Source organism: Pan paniscus, chromosome 13 (assembly GCF_029289425.2).
Source record: "Pan paniscus chromosome 13, NHGRI_mPanPan1-v2.0_pri, whole genome shotgun sequence".
Classification (NCBI taxonomy): Eukaryota; Metazoa; Chordata; class Mammalia; order Primates; family Hominidae; genus Pan; species Pan paniscus.
In genome coordinates, this window is record NC_073262.2 from 34,368,808 (window position 1) to 34,389,812 (window position 21,005).

Below are 21,005 nucleotides of genomic sequence, written 5' to 3' on the forward strand. Positions count from 1 at the left end.
TGCAATGTGTTGAAAAGTGTTGTTTACTATATTTTGCTGTTGTGTAGTTGTTTTAGATGAAAAGATCAATCTAGTCCCTTTTACTCCATCTTGATCTGAGTGAAAGTATGGTCTTTACTTCTAAACTTTTATTCTCAGACATGTGCAACTAGTTTAGTCACTCATGCGGTGAACTTCCTGAAGAAAGAACCTAGATCTTATGGTTCTTTATACGCCATATGTAGTTCTGGGAACTTGATGAGTATCTAACATATATCTGGTGATTTCTTACTAAAGGTTAATAAATGTTGATAATCTTCGTCTAATATTTTGGCTTGTTGATTTTTGTTTATAATACCAAACAATACACTTGTTATACACATTGAATAATTAAATAAAAGTATACTTGAAATATTATGTAAACACACTGCAAGCACTAACAATGACAACATTTTAAATAAAATATAAAGCATAGTATCATAATTCATTTAGTAAAATTTTATTTTTATCTGATGATTTCTGTTAATTAAATCCAACTAATCTTAATCTTTTATTTTTGAAGCAAAAATAGGTGTGGACGTATAAATGTCTATATATTCATCATAAAAATCCAGTATTTTAATTTATTTCAGGTGATAGTTAAATCTGGGCCAGGGACTTTCCTCAGTTTGGCTGTTTATGACAATTATATATTCTGGTCGGACTGGGGAAGAAGAGCTATACTGCGGTCCAACAAGTACACAGGAGGAGATACAAAAATTCTTCGTTCCGATATTCCACATCAGCCAATGGGAATCATAGCTGTTGCCAATGACACCAATAGCTGTAAGTTATAATAGAAAGCAAATGTGTTTTCTCATTGTATAATCTCTGATCTCTAAAAATGTATATATGTTTTCTAGTAATAGTTGGATTTGCCTTTTCTTTTAAAAAATATTATTTTTTGTTACTATGACTGTGGATTTTGTTTTTTTCTAGTTCTTAGGAATAGTGTTCAAGATTTGGCTGTTCAAAATATTGAAATTATCTGAAATATTCAAGGCAACTTCTATATTGCATAATTTATCATCACAGGAGCAGTTCATTTTTAATTATTTCTTCTAAATGTCTTATTTCATCCTCACTCTTCATAACTTCAGATTTTCAGATCAAGTTGTTTCCATGAAAATTACACTTGATAGATAAACTTTGCACCTGGGCTTAACAGTTCTTTAGTCAATGCAGTGCTTCCAAAATTACAGTTCGAAGCATCAATGTGGTTTCTAGCAGAACTAGTTCATTTGATGCCGTGGTATCAAATGTGTTAGAAAGATTTGATTAGTGTTACATACTTTTGTAATGTACTTAGCCTTAGGAATGCTTAGATTTTCAAAAATCCTGAATGTTCCTTTTTAATGACATATTATTGAGAGATTGAGGCAGTCTAATAGTTTACGATTAATATTTATCTAACATAGAACAGGAATTCGATATAAAATGTTACCAATACAGCCTCTTTATTGTAGGTGAACTTTCTCCATGTGCACTATTGAATGGAGGCTGCCATGACTTGTGCCTTTTAACTCCCAATGGGAGAGTGAATTGTTCCTGCAGAGGGGACCGAATATTGCTAGAGGACAACAGATGTGTGAGTAAGTAAAGAGAATTGAAATGTAATATGACAAATCTGTTCCAAATTCCACACACATCACTGAAATTGTGTTAGTGTATTCATGAAGTTATACTCTCTTCTAATATTAGAAGCTTAGTCATGTTATCTCTCTGCTCTAAAGAAAACCGAGTTCACTGTTCTGCTTAGTTATAGGACCATGTGCTAGTTAGTGATAACCAAAATGGTAACAAATGTTTTTACCCTCCTGGTTGTGCACTAGAAAGTGCTGGGGCTAGCTAGAGAAGTGTCTGCACACAATGATCATCTGAAAACTTCCAGTTGTGACTTTGTGAATTCAATCAATAGCAAAAGTAATTGAAGCTGAAATAAACTGGTATACAGGCAGTATATCAGTAACCTTGCAGTAAAACCACTCACAGTCCATCATAGTATGTAAATGAGAGAGAATGGCTCATGCAGCTTATTTGTAATCATTTCCAAACTGTTAATTAAGAATGCAACATTGCAGCCTTGCATGGTGTTTATACCTCCCAAAGACATTACAAACTTTAATTAGCACCATTAAAATACACACTTATTAACAGCTAAGTTTCCAAAACTGTTTCCAAAATAAATCAGGGTTCAAGTGTTTCAATATTGCCATGAAAAATGTGCAAGCAAAATTTTAAAAAGGTTAATTTCCTTTTAACGTTAAGGCAATTTATGTATAAGGTAGGAGAGAAATATCTTGTTGGAAATCGGTGAAATCATTCTCAGTATGTGTCAAATTTGATACATTTTTTGTCTCTCCTCACCTATTAATATATCCTCATCTCATATCTTTTCATTCAGAAAATTAACAGAGTTGGATATGTCTACATAATAAAAATAAGTATTTTTCATCTTCATCTTCAGTCCATTTTTACTCTCTTTCCACTGGAAGGATTTTATCTCTTACCTGCTCTTCAATGCAAGTGCTTGGGCATAATTTTCTTTAGCTTGAAAATTATTATACCATATACAAAATAACATAGACATATTTTCTCACTGTGAAAGTTGATACTACAACCCAAAAAGGCACCTCTTAGCAAAAAAAGTAAAAGTTGTTTTATTTAAGACTATGCCAAAGCAAATGAGAAAATTATGCAATTGGTCAAAATTTTAAATGTAGATGGCCAGTTTCCATATTTCGGGCCACAAATTCCCATATTTCTTTGTCACTTAACACTTCTCTGAATTGCTCAGGCAATTGCTTAAACTCTTTCAGTTTGCCTTTGTGGTTTCAGCTGTTAATGGTCTGGATCTGATGCCATCTGTAAGCCCGGAGTGTTAGCCATGCGTTAGAATCACTCATGTTTCTTTCACAGGTCACTTCAGGCTAGTAGTAAAGCAATGCCTTTAGTCAAAACGGCAAAGCTTATTTCTGTTCGGTGGAGGCCTGTCCTTGCTGCATAATACCTTCAATACAACTGTCCCTACTAAGCTTCTCTCTGTTGACAAGAGGAAATGAATCAGGAAGAAAACTGTCATTTTAAACAAGCACAATTGTATTCACATGGAACTGTAAAGTGATATTGGATTTCCCAGAGCTCACAATCTGTTGTAGAGGCAGACGACGTCCATTGTGCATTCATATTGAAATCCTGTAGCCCAGCAGAGAGATTAGAAAGTAACTCTTGGCTTCTCCTTGTCAAATTCATCTTTAGGAACATGAGAATGTTTCTGGCATATCTGTGTCCTCATCTAAGTGATTTTACCCAGAGTGGTTCATGAATGTTAATGACAGCATTAAAGGGGTGAAAGGCCATGTACTAACACCTACCTGAGGGCAAAGGAGGGAAAACCGTTTGTTGTCATAACTGTTGACAAGAAGATTAGGCAGTCCCCTTGCTTACAACATTGCTAATCTTATTGTAATCCATAAAAGAAATAGATATAGTAAATATAATTAGATGAAGTAATTGCTGTGCAGGAGAATAAGGGCAGCTGAACCATGATGTTTCCAGAAAGAAGCAGAAAACACTCAATACTATTTCATCAAATGAACATACCTGAGGAAGAATTGTATTCATACAATGTTTGTTTTTGCATAATGTAAAAAACATTTTTATCTTTGAATAGTTTTTGTCTTTTCCCCAAAGGCACTGAGATTATAAAAGATTAAAAATGGACTTTTCCATCCTAACAATTATTTTTTCATTGGAAAATACACAGTAAATAATATATACTTAAAATAGGAAAAATAAGTCAGGAATCTCAATAGACTTTCAAGAAGTGGCTGAATTTTGTTCTATGCTAAGATGATTGCATTTAGCAATATTAGCAACCTTTTATTTTTTTAATTTAATATTTTTCTGTTTTAAATTATTTGCTACCTTGTCTTAAATGACATTCTGCCTTAGCTAATGACTGAACAATGAAGTTTAGACTGCACCAAGAGAAAAAAAATATAACTTTGGAACATGTTGTTATCATCAAGAGAGTTAAATTAGAAGTCAAATAAATAAAGTGAATTGACTCAGGAACAGAAAACCAAATACCACGTGTTCTAATTTATAACTGTGAGCTAAACATTCGATACTCATGGACATAAAGATGGCAACAATGGACATTTGGGTCTGTTAGAGTGGGGAGAGAAAGACGGTGGACAAAGGTTAAAAAATTAACTATTGGTACTATGCTCAGTACCTGGGTGACAGAATCAATCATATCTTAAACCTCAGTATCATGTAGTAAACCCATGTAACAAACCTGCACATGTACCCGCTGAATCTAAAATAAAAGTTGACATAATAAATAAAAAGGAAGCCTTAGATAGACCTTCTACTAAATTAATTAAATTCTAGGAATAATAAATAAATAAAACCTTGGAAACTTCAAATAGTATTAGTGGCTGTTTAATTGAATATTCCTGAAATAAAGCTCAAAAATTAATACTAAATTATAGAATTAAGCTATATTCTTTCATTAGCAGAGATGAATGAATTCTACTTACCTCCAACATAATTAATACAACTGGATTTAAACGTACAATTATTCAGCAACAATGGGGTGAGTACGTACATGCAAGCAGACAGTATACCCCAAAAATTGGATCCCAAAATTTGCTAGTAAATCTATTACTGAAGAATAAAAATAAGTCCATTGTCCTCAATAGAGACCCTTCAAAATAGGGATCACATATTGCCATTATAAGGATGAAACTTACCTGTAGAAAATAACTTTTTGTACTTTCAGACTCTTGGCTTACAAACTAGGACAAATCACCTAAAAACTCAAACTCTTAATTTTTAATAAAAATTCTGAGATTTAGAAATGAGACTTTCTGACAGCGGTCATCTGGAGTCCATAGCATCAGGTACACATGCTTTCCACTTGACCATTGTCCTCCTGCACCTCATCCCACTGATTCCTGTACATTTCATGGAGTAGGTGCTCGTCACGTATGGCAGCAAGAAAGAGTCTGCTCCCGGGAACCTCCCACACATGGATCGGACAAGTGGCTTATTTTAACAATTCTAATATTTCCAAACAATATAACTTGCTACTGAGGTTTCATCAGAAGATAGTTAGGGAGGAAGACCAGACGGTGGGGAAAAGTCCGGACTGTTCATTTGACTGAGATGATTCACATCAAACATTCAAAAATGGGTACTCTATGCACTGAAAAATAGTAGTATATTGAAAAATATATAATAGATTCCAGTAAGAAAACACAAAAACACTTTCAGTATGTACAGAGTTCATTTAACTGGCTGTTTTAAAAAACAATAATAATTATTATTATATTATTATTATATATTATAATATTATATATTCTTATATATAATAATAATTATTATTATTTTGATACAGAGTCTCACCCTGTTGCCCAGGCTGGAGTGCAGTGGCAAGATCTCCACTCACTGCAACCTCTGCCTCCCGGGTTCAAACAATTCTCCTGCCTCAACCTCCCAAGTAGCTGGGACTACAGGCGTGTGCCACCATGCCTGGCTAATTTTTTGTATTTTTAGTAGACGGGGTTTCACCATGTTATCTAGGATGGTCTCAATCTCCTGACCTCATGATCTACCCACCTCAGCCTCCAAAAGTGCTGAGATTACAGGCGTGAGCCACCGCGCCTGGCCAAAAAATTATTTCTTAAGATCTTAATTTCATAAAGAAATGTCATAAACCATTGCTCTTTAATTGTACATTTTGATAAATTTTAGTTTATCTTTATAATTAAAATTAAGAAAAATAATTGTAGTGGTGTCAAAAAATATTTGCCATTGCACAAAAGTATTGACTTTTTTTTTTTTCTTGCAGCTAAAAATTCCTCCTGCAACGTTTATTCGGAGTTTGAATGTGGAAATGGTGAGTGCATTGACTACCAGCTCACCTGTGATGGCATTCCTCACTGTAAAGATAAATCAGATGAAAAACTGCTCTACTGTGGTAAGTGTCCAATATGGGTTTGCTCGTTTCAGATAAAGTTTTCTGATTCTTTTACAGTTTTTGGTTTGCTTGTCTCGGTTTGGTTTACGTGGATAGTTTATTTAATGTCTCTCATTAACCTGTATCTAAGGCAATTGATGTGGCTTTGCTTGTGTTAAAATGAGGTACTTTATCTCCTGTTTGATAGCCATGATATTCACTAAATAATTTCCTCATGGTTTTCTATCCACAAAATAGCCTTTTTTTTTTTTTTTTTTTTTTTTTTTAAAGAGACGGGGTCTCATTGTGTTGCCCAGACTGGTCTCAAACTCCTGAGCTCAAGCAATCCTCCCGCTTCAGCCTCACAGAGTGCTAAGATAACAGCACTCTGTGAATGTGAATAAAAATATTCACATTCTGAGCACCACACCCAGCCAGAATGTGAATATTTTTAAAAGTAGTAGCTAATCTTTTGAACCCCCGACTTATTCATCTTTAGCAATAGGTTTTAGGCTTACTTTCTTTAAAATGTAACTCAGAAACATCGTGATTTTTGGATATGGACAGGCTTACTCTGAAGCAGAGTTTCACCAACAGACAATAGCACATTGTTGGGTTGTTATCAAAGTCTTGTCGATTCTATTTCTGTCTCCAGGATTAGCATGGGGGCTAGTGTCCTTTGGTACAAAGGCTCATTGCCTTAGGCATGGTCCACATCAAACATAGAATTCCACCAGCTATGCTTCTCTTGGCAACACCAAGTGATAGTCAACATCTACCCTCAGGAGTAGAGATTAACTTTTATACTCTAGTAAGCAACTGAGATTTCCCTTCATTGCAACAATACTTTTTCCTGGAAATATGTCTTTGCATGATCATTGATAATCATTGTATATTTGATCCAGATTTTTAAAAAATTGTCCTGATTTATTTTTAATCCTAGAAATCCAATAGCATTGGGATCGTGTACTATGCAAAATTTAGGAATCTACATCTGAAACTGCCTCAATTTATATCTGCTTTTCTCCTCTATTCCATTATCTGGGTAATAATTACACCTAAATAATTAAAGAAAAGTTAGAATAAGAGAAAGAATCTGTGAGATCCACAGACATCTTCTCACTCTTTTACATTACAAGACAACACACCATCGTTTAAAATGAGAGTCTAATGTAATTTGTCCATAATTGATGTGTAACCAATGTCTTAAAGAATTTGTCTCAAATAACATATTCGCTTTAATGAATGGCTATATTCTATAAGATATAAAAATATTAAAGCATATAAATTGTATTGCAATAAAGTCACAGGCTTGCATTTACTATAAGTTGACTTGAGATTATATTTCATGTTATTTTTATCTTTGTAGAAGTCAGATGATATTTGTGTAGAGCAGGAGTTGGCAAGAATTTTCTGTAAAGGTTCAGCTGGTAAATATGTTAGGTTTTGTGGATCATATATGCTTTCTGTCACATATCCTCTGTTGTTTATTATTTACCATCCTTTAAAAATGTAAAAACTATTCTTAGTCCCAGAGCCATACGAAAACAGTCTCACAGGCTAGATCTGGCCTATGGGCAATAGTTTGCCAATGCCAGGTGTAGAGTATGGGCTTTGGACTCACACCTGAGGTTAAATCTTTGTTCCCAAACCTGCTAGTGTAATTAGCCTAGTTTGCAAACCCTAGTGTGACTAGGGTAAGTAACATAACTCACTTCTCTGTGTTTTGGTTTTCCACTACGAAACAACTAGCTCTTATGGTAGTCGAGAGCATGAAACCAGCAAGTGTTTATCTACATATACTCAATACAGAGCCTGGGGCAAAGCTGGCATTTAATACGTGGCAGCTATTATTATTGTAAGTGGTAGCTTCTGCCCCAAATCAGAGAATGTCAAGAAACTTTCATAATGGTAAATAGAACTCAGAAGGTAATTCTTTCTCAGGGAATTCTGTAGATATTTTAAGATAATTTTTAAGAGAAATTTATTGATATTTAGATGACTCCATGAGACACTGATTCAGGAATACATGCTTTGTTGCTTTATTTCCTTATTATAAAATCCTTGCAGATAGATGCAAAGGATATAGGAAATGGATGTTGGTGTGTTTTTGTTACGTTTAAGTTACATATTTATTGCTTCAGAATTGAATATGTGATATATGTTTATTTCTGTGCTACTTGACAGAAGTGCCAGAAACAATAACGTGGGTATAACTTGAAAAGATCTCCCGGCATGAATCACTAAAGTTAAAACACTAAGTCAAAAAGGGCCCTTGCTGAATGAACTACTCTTTGACAACACATAAACATTCTAATCCAGAGCTTTTATATGGCACAGCACTTGTTTTATAGATCCATAATCCAGTCATTATGAATGAAATATTATCTGTGATTTTCATTTTGTACAAATATTTCTATATGATCTCTGGTTGTGTGTTTCTACTTTTATTTATAAGAAAACAGAAGCTGTCGAAGAGGCTTCAAGCCATGCTATAATCGCCGCTGCATTCCTCATGGCAAGTTATGTGATGGAGAAAATGACTGTGGAGATAACTCTGATGAATTAGATTGTAAAGGTAAATACTTGTTCCATCAATCTCAGAATATTGGTGTGCTAAGTGTTTCCTGAACTTTTCCAACATTCATTTCTGAGAGCTCTGTGGCATATAACACCTAGTAACATCTATGGATCACACTTTGGTAAATGCTGTTGGAATGGAGTTGCTAAAGTTACTTGAAAATTCTGACTGTGTTCTCCATTTCTGTTTTCTACTCCTTTCCTCCCTTTAAAACTCTTATAATTTCTCACCTCTTCAGTTCCACCTTCCTGGATTCGGACATCTCTACCAGAATGTGTAATATTGAATTTTCTGCTCCAAAAATGTTCCCCTTTATTCCTTAGTTCTCTGTTTTACTCATGATCACATTTTCCTAACCACTGGATGGGAAACTTTGGTGTTCTCCTTAATTTCTCCTTCCCACATATCCAGTCATCAACAAATCTTCCAGTTCTTTGAAATATCTTCCATTTCAATCCACTTTAAGCCTGGGCTAACAGAGTATGCCTTTACCTGGTTTCCCTGCCTATACTTTTTCTAGTTCATCCCTATGTCATCAGTCATGCTAATACTGTTTAACATTTTCCAAAAGTGACTATTAGGATAGATGATGAAGCCAAACTACCTGAGTTAGAACTGCTGCCCCAACACTTTACTGTCTAAATTTGGATATCACACTTAACTATTCTGTGTCTCAGTTTCCCAAATAGCAAGGTAGAAAAAATAATTAAGTAAGAAAAACAATATTAAATAAGGTTAGAACAGTATTTTGCAATAGTGAATGCTATGTTAGCACTGGCTTTTATATATATATATGTATATTGCATTGATAAAGAAACTTTTAATGGAATACCAATGTTTGCAGAACAAATGATAAGTTTTAGTCTGACATTGAAAGCCTTCTTAAATCTGGACCCCACAGATATTTCCAAAGCATTATCACTTTAGAGACTTGCCATTCAATGAACACACTTTATTGAGTGCAATGCATTAAGGTTCGAGACGCAAAATTCATGAGACACGTGCCTGTACTCAAGAATATCAAATTCTAACTCTAAGACAGCCATGTAAACAGATCGAGACATATATGTGTGCATATATATATATATATATATATATCTTGTGCTGTGATTGCACACGTAAGAACACCCATATGTCTTTTTTGTTTTTTGGCTTGCAAGTATCCTCAAAGGTTTCATAGGCTATACTGAATTTAAACTGAGTCTTAAACTAAAAATAAGGTAGAATGAATGAAACAAAAGAGAATTCCAAGTAGAGGGACTACCATTGAAACTGAAAGTAATTTGATATAGTCGCAGACAGATTACATATAAGAGAGTGGTAAAAACAGAAGGGCCAGGCGCGGTGGCTCATGCCTGTAATCCCAGAACTTTGGGAGGCTGAGGTGGGCATATCACAAGGTCAAGAGATTGAGACCATCCTGGTCAACATGGTGAAACCCCATCTCGACTAAAAATACAAAAATTAGCCAGGCGTGGTTGCACTCGCCTGTAGTCCCAGCTACTCGGGATGCTGAGGCAGGAGAATCGCTTGAACCCGAGAGGTGAAGGTTGCAGTGAGCTGAGATCACATCACTGCACTCCAGCTTGGTGATAGAGTGAGACTCCATACCCCCCACTCCCCAAAAAAACCAAAACAAACAAACAAACAAAAAACAGAGAAGGTATGGGAAGGAGCCAGGGCATGAAGGTGCATTTTGTGCCATGTGAAGTAACTCAAACTTTTTCTTGTAGTCACTAGAAAGTCACTAAAAGTTTAAAGCAGGCCAAATATAATCAAATTTACATTTCAAAAAGGAACGAAAAGAATAGGATTGTGTTAACAAAACCTATAATAATAAGATTTGTTTGTGTGGGAATGGGGATAAGACAATAAGGATAGTTTGCATTTTGAGATTGGAGCACTTGAGGAAACCTAAATGAAGCTGTTTCACAGGCATGTAGATAGGTAGAGATTTGGACCTCAGGTAATAGATGTTGATCAGAAGTATTGATTTGGGGCTCATTAAGGAGAAAAAGAGGAAGTGTGGAGTAATGATTGCATGAGTAGAGTGCATCAAAATTACTTATTTAAATAACAAATTATATATGAAAAGGTGAAGAAGCCTGCAGGACTAATAGAAGGATATGCTTAATAAATTATTTTCTCAAGAAAGGAGGATCATTCAGCATTTTCAAGTGCTACAGAAAGGGTAAGTGGGCAGGCATGAACTGGAGGTATCCGTCATATTTGGCCAATAGTAGATACTCGCTTGATGACATTCATGTGTGTCAGTTCAGTGGAACAGTAGAGGAAAGCAAGAGCACATTGGTTGAAGACAGAAAATGGGTGGTAAGGGAGTAAAGACAGTGAATGTAAACAGTTTTTAGAAAAGATTGATGTAAAGGAAAGGTATGAAGTACAGTTGTGATGAGAGGACTATGCAGAATTGAGGAAGAGGGCAGAATGTGTGCAAATTATTTCATAGCTGTATGGAATGTTGGGAAGTTACTCTGCCATCTTAGACAGTGTGACTTTGGGGAAACACTTGCATAGATTATCATCTAAGGTTGACACTGTAGTTTAGGAAGAGCTAATTACATTTGCCAATTAAGTTACCTAGTACCCACAAAAGATTTAAAAAAGTAAAATATAGTCAGACACTGGAAGTAAGCAGAGAGAAATAAATTAGCATTTGGAAGAAAGGAGGAAAAGAAATGAGAAGACCTAGAAATAGATAGGTTCTGTCAATTATTTGTAAGCAGGAGAGGAAAATATAATATAGGCATTAATCCAGGTTAAAGGTAAAGCTATCAAGAAAGAATGTGCAGGAACTGAGCAATAAATACAGAAAATAGATTTTAAGGCAAGATTCATCAAAAGAAACTATGGGAAGATGATATGTTACTATGGGTTTTCTCCAGAAATGAAAGTATATTTTCCAAAGTGGTAAATGAATTAGTGTGTTTGGGTTTATGAAATATAATACCTCATGTATGGTAGGTGTTTATTAAATTCTTATGTGGCTGGTTGAAGCAGTAAGTCTTCTAAAATATAAATAGATTTTATTCTGCCTAATGATATCAATACCAGCTGCTGAATAACAATAAAATAACTCAAATAGATATTTCCTCTTTTTTAGTCGAAACTCTTGATTTCTGTGTTATAACTATCCCAGTCATACTCTTGGGTGCGGAACAGTGCCTTTGCGAATGAAGCTTCTCCCTTAACCTTTCTTTTATGGTAAAATTATAACAGTTGGATATCCTAAAAATAAACAAGCAAAACTTATGCCTTAAAGCTGGTCACACTGAATGCAGGACATTTGAAACTAAAATTTCTCATGGAAACACAAGCATATACTTTATTACTTAATAGAAATTAGTGAATTTAATTCAATGGACCAGCTCCTTTAGGATAAACAAATGGGTAGCTATTTGGATGAAAGATTGCTCTTTCTTGAATCTTTTAGTTTTGATTTTTCTCTCATTTTAAGTTTATTAACATAGTGTCCTTGTAGAGTACCTTTCAAGATATAGAAGGAAGACTTCCCTGGGTCCATAACCCATAAGCCGGGCTGTCTGATAAAGACTTATATTATGCAAATGTGTTTCCACCAAATATCTCCCTTATAGTACAAAAAGATGATAAAGGAAAAGGCATAGATAATGGCTCAGGGAGAATGGAAAAGAGGTCTCTTTCCAAGCCCTTTCTTCCAGTTACCCCTTCTCTCTTTCTATTGTCAGTGCAATGTAGAGATGCTGTGCTTTTTTGTACATATATGCAGACACACAAATCACCTATCACTTCTTAATCAAAATAAAATATAAAAGATAAAGTGATACAATTGGAAGTCAGTATATACAGGGAGATTTTGATAGACTGTAGTAAGAGGCTATGGTGGAGCCATCTGTAAATTATCTAAAGTACTATTATACTTTGCTGAATTTAGATGTCAGTAGTAATTATTACTGTTTTTTAAATTTCACAAGAGTAGAGAGTCTGTTTACAGAGTAGAAAGGGTGTTGCAATGAATTGCTTTTGGTTTCTTCTCTTTTTGGGGAAAAGAAACATGCCAAATCTTCATCCTTTTTTTAAATTTACTGCCCCTTTATAGAGGCCCTTTCATGATTGGAGAGCTTTAGACTTCAGGCCATCTGGAGGTGGGGAGATGAGGCATTGTTCATAAGTTCGTCATTTTGTACTCCTCTTCTGGTTGCATGGCAGGTCGAGTGAATATATTCGGGGAGAGTGCATGGTATGCTTCCTTCCCTGCTGAGATGAGTACAAACTGCTCCCTTTGGGAAGTACATGAAATTCCTTGGGCTACGGAAGTACTTTTAGGTAGACTGGGAACTAGCAGTTCTGATGCTCCCTAAAGGAGAGGAAACTGGCATTTGTTTTTTCCTAAGTTCATAGCAAACCTTTGAAAGATTCCATAAACAACAAGCTAAAGGAAAAGGATAAACATAGCTGGAGAAGAAATCGGCATTCCTTCTAGATTTGTGCACCCTTAGAACCTAAGGGGTGAATTAAATAATTAAATAAAAGATGTTGTTTGAAAGTAAATGAAAAGGAGATATGAGAGCAAACTTAATGCTTTTCCCCCCACCTTTTCAGCTTCCCTTTGCTACAAGTTGGGTAAGGGATGTTGGAAGAGAGAATTGACTTAGGTTATTTATAAGAAACATCCTAAGAACTATAGAAAGGCCATTGATTTTTAAGTCTTTCAAATCTCATTAAATATTTTAGCTGACATGCTAAAAAGAAAGTGGAAGAAATAGTAAAATTAAAGTATATTAGAGACAGTGGTTTTACTTTCTCTCTTGCTGCTACTTTTGATCCACAATCCCTGACAGATCTTCTTCCTTTGTAGTGCCTCATTGCTATTCCTGCTGTGGCTGTAGGGTGTTTTCACTCATGTTTCATAAGCTTACTTTTTCTTTCGGACTACCTGGAGGGAAAAGTGTAGTATCTCTCCCTTGGCTTATCTTTATTCGGACCATATTATTTTATTTTCTCTCTTTATCAGGACTCTTAGTCCGAAGAAATATTGTCAGAAAACTTTCATATTCACTTGACAAATTAGAGATTTCAGTATCTTTCTTCCTCAAAAATCACCGTATGGATGAAACAAATTTCAATACTTAACTGACCAAAACGAAGTGAAGAAGAAATATAGTTGAAGCAACAGAGAGAAAGAGGTTTTGGCAAGAGATGTGTTTACTTATTTAATGAAGTTCCTACTATTTCTGTAGATTTTTTTTTTCCTCACAGGATTCTCCTTCCTTGCCTGTTAATGAAGGCAATATTAATCCCCACAGTCATCTTGCTCCTATTGCTTACAAAACTCTGCAACAACTTTCATCACCCTGTCTAACTCTCTGGTGGTTCTCAAACCCCACACCAAATAATGCAATATGTGGAGGCAGGATCAGGTACAAAGGGACAATCTGTTCCTACTTGCACCTCTTACACACTCTGATAGCCCATCCTTGTCCCCCTCCCAAAGATTCATTAGCCCTATTGTTATTTTGGAAAATAGGAAAAAAAAATAAATACATCCTGCAAATCTTCTACTCTTTGTTCTATCCTGCGAACTTCTTCCTTTATCTATTTCCTTATGCTTATTAATACAGTTTTTTTAATTACTACTTTCTAACCACTCTTCTGAACTTCAAAGTTAAAATTTATTTTCATGTAGTTCAAGGTCCTCTATTTCTTTCTTGTTTCCAGAACTCAATCTAAGACTGTGTTCCATTTGTCCCACATGTCCTTCCACTCTTCTCTCAAGTTATCCTTTACTTTCTCTGTTACCTCAGAACTACCAGTACTGGTTTTTAAAACGCTATTACGTGAAATCGCTGAACTTCCAGTTTTCTTGACTGTCTGAAATGCCATTCCCTACATTTGCCTCCTCATTGTCTCTGCCACTACTTCTCACTCAGACAGAGGATTCTCTATGGGAGATTGGAGGCAGATAGTGATGGTGAAACGAGTTGCAAGTGTCCCTATTAGTATCTTCCTGGCATCCTAAACTCTAACTTCAAGCAGACAGAAACTCAAGTGCATTATGAGATGAACCATTATAGGCTTACTTAGGAATATCATAACTGCCTAAAATGTTATTAAACAGAGAAATGCAATTTGTCTTCTAAAAAGAGATTATAAGCAATCTTTTGGAATAAAGTTAGTAAGAAACTACTAGTAGACGGTGAAGCCAAAAACAAAAGGTAAATGATTGACATGATTATATTTATGTTATATATTGCATTTACTATTTCTATTGAAAAAATAGAATATGAAATGTAACACAAATGAATATAAAAGAGGTTTTGCTCTTATAGACATAAAAGAAAAAAACTTTTTTCTGTTTTGGAACAATGTATTTATCTCTACTTACAATAGCATTATCTGTTTCACATGTTGTGATATCATTTTTAATAAAAAAGTGAAGCAATTATAATTGCAAATTGTAAATAAAACATTTATTCTAATCATCATTTAAACAGATAAGTATGCAATTTTGAGATACAATTCAATATAATAAGAAGCGTACATTATGAAATACAAATGACATACACACCCTTTTGTAAAATCTGCATATTTTAAAATAGCATTTTAACCATTTGTGATTGATATAATTTCTATTTATAATTAAATAGGCTCTTTAAAATATCAACACTAGTAAAAGTGGCATAATCAAAGGGCCCTTCTGGTTGTCCTTTAATGTAATCAACTTGTAGAAATTTGAATTTGGAATAGAAATATCACCTAAGCTAATTTAACATACATAGCATGTCATGTACCCATTCACAGCATTTTACTGGAAACCATTATATGATTATGAATGGGTAAGCAACTTAGAAAGGAACATATGGTTAAAAATAAGATGCTTTATACAAAATGTATATAATGACAATAGCATATTGAATCTAATTTTCATTTAAGTAGAGCAGAGAATTGGATGACTTTTATAATAACAATAATAAGGAATGACACATGTATATGTTCCTTGGCATGAGGCATCCTATTTCTTATATTAAATATTAATGATGATATGGCCGTGTAACAGAGTATGAGATAGCATAGATGACTTTCTAGTAGTGGTAAGCTGTTCCCTCTGAGAAACAAAGCCAGTGTTCAGTGGTTCCCCCCTGCCCATCTCTTCGTTTCTGTTTCTATCTCTGTCTCTCTCTATTATAGCAGGAAATGCTTCACTTCTTGGCAACCAGGTTGGGATTTCCCAGTAGGCATTTAATCAGGCACTTGCCTACTGTCATAACCTTGGAATGTTGAAGGTGGAAAGAGAGAGAATTTCCAGCAACATTCTTTTTTTTTTTTGGCTCATTGCTAGGGTGATATTACCACAGCAATATGATATGAACACAGCGTGGTCCCTGCTCTCATGGAGCTTACATTTAGTTAGTGAGACTTCAGGTACTTAAACAGGCAGCTGCAATGCAATATGCTAAATACCACAACAGAGAGAAGAATTGTGTGATAGGGGAAGACATATAAGAGGCATCTAACCCACGCTTGAAGGTGGGGTTCAGGGGTCAAGTGTGGCTTCCCAGAGTTATGAAAGCAAAACCAAACAAAATTATATAAAATAATTGAAATATTCAAAATGTAAAAGCAAGGAGTCATTCTGTCCCATCTTTGCATTTGTTTATGTACCTGTTTTTCTAGTTTCAACCTGTGCCACGGTTGAGTTCCGCTGTGCAGATGGGACTTGTATTCCAAGATCAGCACGATGCAACCAGAACATAGATTGTGCAGATGCTTCAGATGAAAAGAACTGCAGTAAGATATTCCACTACCTTTTGTCTGTTTATTCTTGGGCACTTTTGGCATTGCATTGAACACTGTGCAAGATTTTACTGGACTTTGTCCAAAATTGGTATGTAATTAACCCCTATTGTGTGGGATAATTACGTATCTATTTCCTCAAATGAAGTTAACTTTTCTCATCTCTATGACCTACATAGAAGGCTCATAATCTTTGCAAATGAGGTACTTTTTCATTTTTTGTTTACCTTCTTCTAGATAACACAGACTGCACACATTTCTATAAGCTTGGAGTGAAAACCACAGGGTTCATAAGATGTAATTCTACCTCACTGTGTGTTCTGCCAACCTGGATATGCGACGGGTCTAATGACTGTGGAGACTATTCAGATGAATTGAAGTGCCCAGGTAATACTAGATTTTAGAAAAACACAGGCTTTGCCTTGGAGATTTTGAGGCTACCTGGTTGTATAGAGTGAATTTTTAAAATTTTATTCTTAATATCAATTATTGACATTAAAATTTAAATGGCACAGACTGAAATGTAATTAACCTGTTCTAAACATACCGCTTGATCTTTTTAAGTGAGTTACAAAATGATATTCAAGAAACCATCCTAAACTTGGATCAATTTTTTATGTTTAGTTGTTAACCCTTTCAAAATTGGTGATTAAGTCTTTCAAGTTTGTAATTTATAATCCTTCAACAGAATTATTACATACCTAGGAATAACTTCATAAAAGAAGAGAAACAATGTTTCTTACGACTGGCCTTACTCAGTGTTATTGTACAGCAATGTTTTAATGCAGTTTACAAAATCCTTTGGTGTAGTAATTTGAGTAATAGTTATAATCATTATTGAATCAAGTTAAGACAGGTTCATTTATATCTGACTGTTAACCATCTTTACATACATAAGCCCTGAAAACTGTCATCTACATTCTTAGAAGAATGCCTTCCAGCAAAGTTCTTGACTGTTTCTTTCTATTTGAGGACATGAAATTAAAAAAAATATATATATATAAAAAGAACTATGTATAACTGGAAGTAGAGATTCTATATAGGACACTATTAAATTTTGTCTCATATTGATTTGCCTCTCTCCACCCTGCAGCTACACCCATGTTTTTCATGTTTAGTTGATATATAATAATTTTTAAACAATTTTAAGAAATTATATTCATAAGTATTTTACACAAAAGTTTATACACACACAATCTACTATGAAAGTCTGATTTTTTAGTAGATGACACATTTATTATTTCTAAATTTGTGATGGTTCTTTTATCATGTATATAATTGTTTAAATTTTGATTTTACACTTAGAGTGGACATGTGCAGGCTTATTACTTGGGTATACTGCATGATGCTGAGGTTTGGGCTTGTATTGATCCTGTCACGCATTTAGTGAACATGGTACCTAATAGTTTTTCAGCCCTTTGCCTCCTTCCTCCCTCTCCCCTTTTGGAGTCCCCAGTATCTATTGTTCCATATTTACTTCGTTGTGTACTCAATGTTTAGCTCCCACTTGCAACTGGGAACATGTGATATATGGTTTTCTGTTCTTGCATTGATTTACTTAGGATAATGCTCTTGAGCTGCATTCATGTTACTGCAAAGGACATGATTTCACTTTTTTTATGACTGCATAGAATTCCATGGTGTATGTGTACCATATATTCTTTATCCGGTGCACCACTGATGGACATCTACATTAATTTAATATATTTGCTATTGTGAGTAGTATTTCAATAAACATATATGAGTGCATGTATCTTTATTTTCCTTTGAGTATGTGATGAGATTGGCTTAAATCATAGTTCTACTTTTAGTTTTTGAGAAATCTCCAAACTACTTTTCACAGGGGCTGAACTAATTTACACTCCGATCAACAGTGTATAAGTGTTTCTTTTTCTCGACAACCTCACCAACATCTTACTTTTTGACTTTTTAAACAAAAGGCATTCTGACTACTATGAGATGGTACCTCGTGGTTTTGATTTGCATTTCTCTCATGATTAGTGATATTGAGCACTTTTTTATGTGTTTGTTGGCCACTTTTATGTCTTCTTTTGAGAAGTGTCTGTTTCTATACTCGACCCATTTTTAATGGGGTTATTTGTTTTTTTTATTTCTTATTGATTTATTTAAATTCCTTATAGATTCTGGATATTTTTTCTTTGCCAGATACATAGTTGGAAAATATTTTCTCCCAGGGTACCTGTTTACTCTGTTGATAGTTTTTTTGTTGTTGTAGTGCAGAAGCTCTTTCGTTTAATGAAGTCCCGTTTGTCAATTTCTGTTTTTGTTGCAATTGCTTTTGAGGACTTAGTCATAAATTCTTTTCCTAGGACTGTGTCCAGAAAAGCATTTCTTAGGATTTCTTGCAGTATTTTTATAGTTCGAGATCATACATTTAAGTCTTCAAACTTCTTTGACTTAATTTTTGCATATGATAAGAGGTAGGAGTCCAGTTTCGTTCTTTTGCATATGGTAAGTGGGATTGTGCTTTTCATTTAGCCCTCAGCTTGAACTTTGTGTATAGTAATGCTACTGATTTTTATACATTAATTTTGCATCTTCACTAAACTTGATTATGAGATCTAGGGGCCTTTTTTGCAGAGTCTTTAGGTGTACATTTATGATGTCAGTGAAGAGAAATAGTTTGGTTTCCTATTTTTCTATTTGCATGCCTTTCATTTCTTTCTCTAGCCTGATTGCTCGGGCTAAGATTTCCTATACTATGTTGAAAAGGAGTGGTGAGAGTGAGCATCCTTGTTTTGTTCCAGATCTCAGGGGCAATGAATGATTCCAGCTTTTGCACCTTCAATTTGAGGTTGGCTTTGGGCTTGTCACAGATGGCTCTTATTGTTCTTTCCATGACTAGTTTGTCGAGGATTGTTATCATGAAGCGATATTGGATTTTATTGAATGCTTTTTCTGTGTCTGTTGAGATGATCACATGGGTTTTCTTCCTAATTCTGTTTATGTAGTGAATCATACTTATTGATTTGCATATGTTGCACCGACCTGGAATCCCAGGAATAAAGCCTACTTGCCCATTGTGAATTAGATTTTTGATGTGACACAGGATTTGGTTTGCTAGTATTTTGTTAAAGGTTTTTGTTCCTATGTTCATTAGGGATATTGGTCTGTAGTTTTGCTGTGGTGGTTGTTGTATCTTTGTCAGATTTCGGTATTAGGATGATCCTGATTTCATAGAATGAGTTAGGGAGAAATCTCACCTCCTTAATTATTTGGAACAGTTTCAGCAGCATTGGTATCAGCTCTTCTTTGTACATCTGGTAGAATTTGGCTGTGAATATATCTGTTCCAGGGCTTTTTTTATTTGTATATTTTTTATTACTGATTCAGTTTTAGAACTCATTGATCTATTCACGTTTTCAATGTCTCCCTTACTCAATTTTGGGAGATTGTGCCTTTCCAGAAATTTATTCATTTTCTCTAGATTTTAGAGTATGTTCACAATAGTTTCTGATGATATTTTGTGGGATCAGTTGTTATGTTGCCTTTGTCATTTCTGATTGTGCTTGTTTTAGACTTATCTCTTTTTTTTTGTTAATCTAGCAAGCGGTCCATCAACATTGTCTATCCTTTAAAAGAACCAGCATTTCATTTCATTGATCCTTGTATAGTTTTGGGGATCTCATTTTATTTTCTTCTGCTCTGATTTTAGTTTTTTTCTTCTGTTGACTCTGGGATTAGTTTTCTTCTTTCCTTGGTTCGTTTAGGTGCAGTCAGATTGTTATTTGAGCTCTTTCTATCTTTTTGATGTGGACATTTAGTACTATAAACCTTCCTTTTAATACTGTTTTTGCCACATCTCAGAGATTTTGGTATGTTGTGTCTCTGCTTTCATTTATTTCAAATAATCATTTGTTATCTGCTTTAATTTCATTGTTTACCCAAAATTCATTCGGAGCAACTTTTAGTTTCCATATTGTGTGGTTTTGAGTATTCCTCTGGTTATTGATTTCTACTTTTTCTATTTTTATTTCACTGAGGCCTGAGAATTTGGTATTTTTAAAAAATTTATTGAGACTTGTTTTATGACCACACATGTGGTTAACTTTAGAGTATATTTTGTGTACAGATGAGAAGAATGTATATGCTACGGTAGTCTGGAGTGTTTTGTGGATGTCTCTTAGGTCCAATTGGTCAAGTGTTGAATTACATTCAGAATTTCCTTGTTAGTTTTCTGCCTCATTGACCGAATGATGTCACTGGGGTATTGAATTCTGCTACTGTTATTGTGGCTATCAAGTTGTTTTGTAGGTCTAGAAGTACTAGTTTTATGAATCTAGGTGCTCTTCTTTATTTTTTTCTACTGTTGTTGTTTTAAAGTCTATTTTGTCTGATATACGAATAGCAAATACTGCTCTTTTTTTGTTTTCCATTTGCATGATAGATCTTTCTCCATCCTTTTCTTTGAGGCTATGGGTGTCATTACGTCAGATAGGTCTCTTGAAGATGGCAGAAGGATAGGTTTTGCTTTTTTATCCAGTTTACAACTCTATGTCTTTTAAGGCCATTTACATTCAAGGTTAATATTGATATGTGAGATTTTGTTCTTGTTGTAGTGTTGTTGGCTAGGTGATTTTTAGTGTCATTTGTGTAGTTGCTTTATAGGGTTCATGGGCTGTGTGC

The 21,005-nt window shown here is 34.6% G+C and overlaps 1 protein-coding gene across 3 annotated transcripts in view; it reads left to right on the plus strand.

The window, feature by feature from the left end:
* LRP1B (LDL receptor related protein 1B) overlaps positions 1–21,005 on the plus strand; it is a 1,910,203-nt gene that overhangs the window by 1,598,327 nt on the left and 290,871 nt on the right. For all 3 annotated transcript variants that reach the window (XM_034954060.3, XM_034954061.3, XM_003822825.6), the window contains exons 44-49: positions 612–804; positions 1,485–1,610; positions 5,879–6,007; positions 8,445–8,564; positions 16,239–16,352; positions 16,596–16,745. In XM_034954060.3, the coding sequence (XP_034809951.2) occupies positions 612–804; positions 1,485–1,610; positions 5,879–6,007; positions 8,445–8,564; positions 16,239–16,352; positions 16,596–16,745 (832 nt within the window). The remainder of the gene's footprint in view (positions 1–611; positions 805–1,484; positions 1,611–5,878; positions 6,008–8,444; positions 8,565–16,238; positions 16,353–16,595; positions 16,746–21,005) is intronic.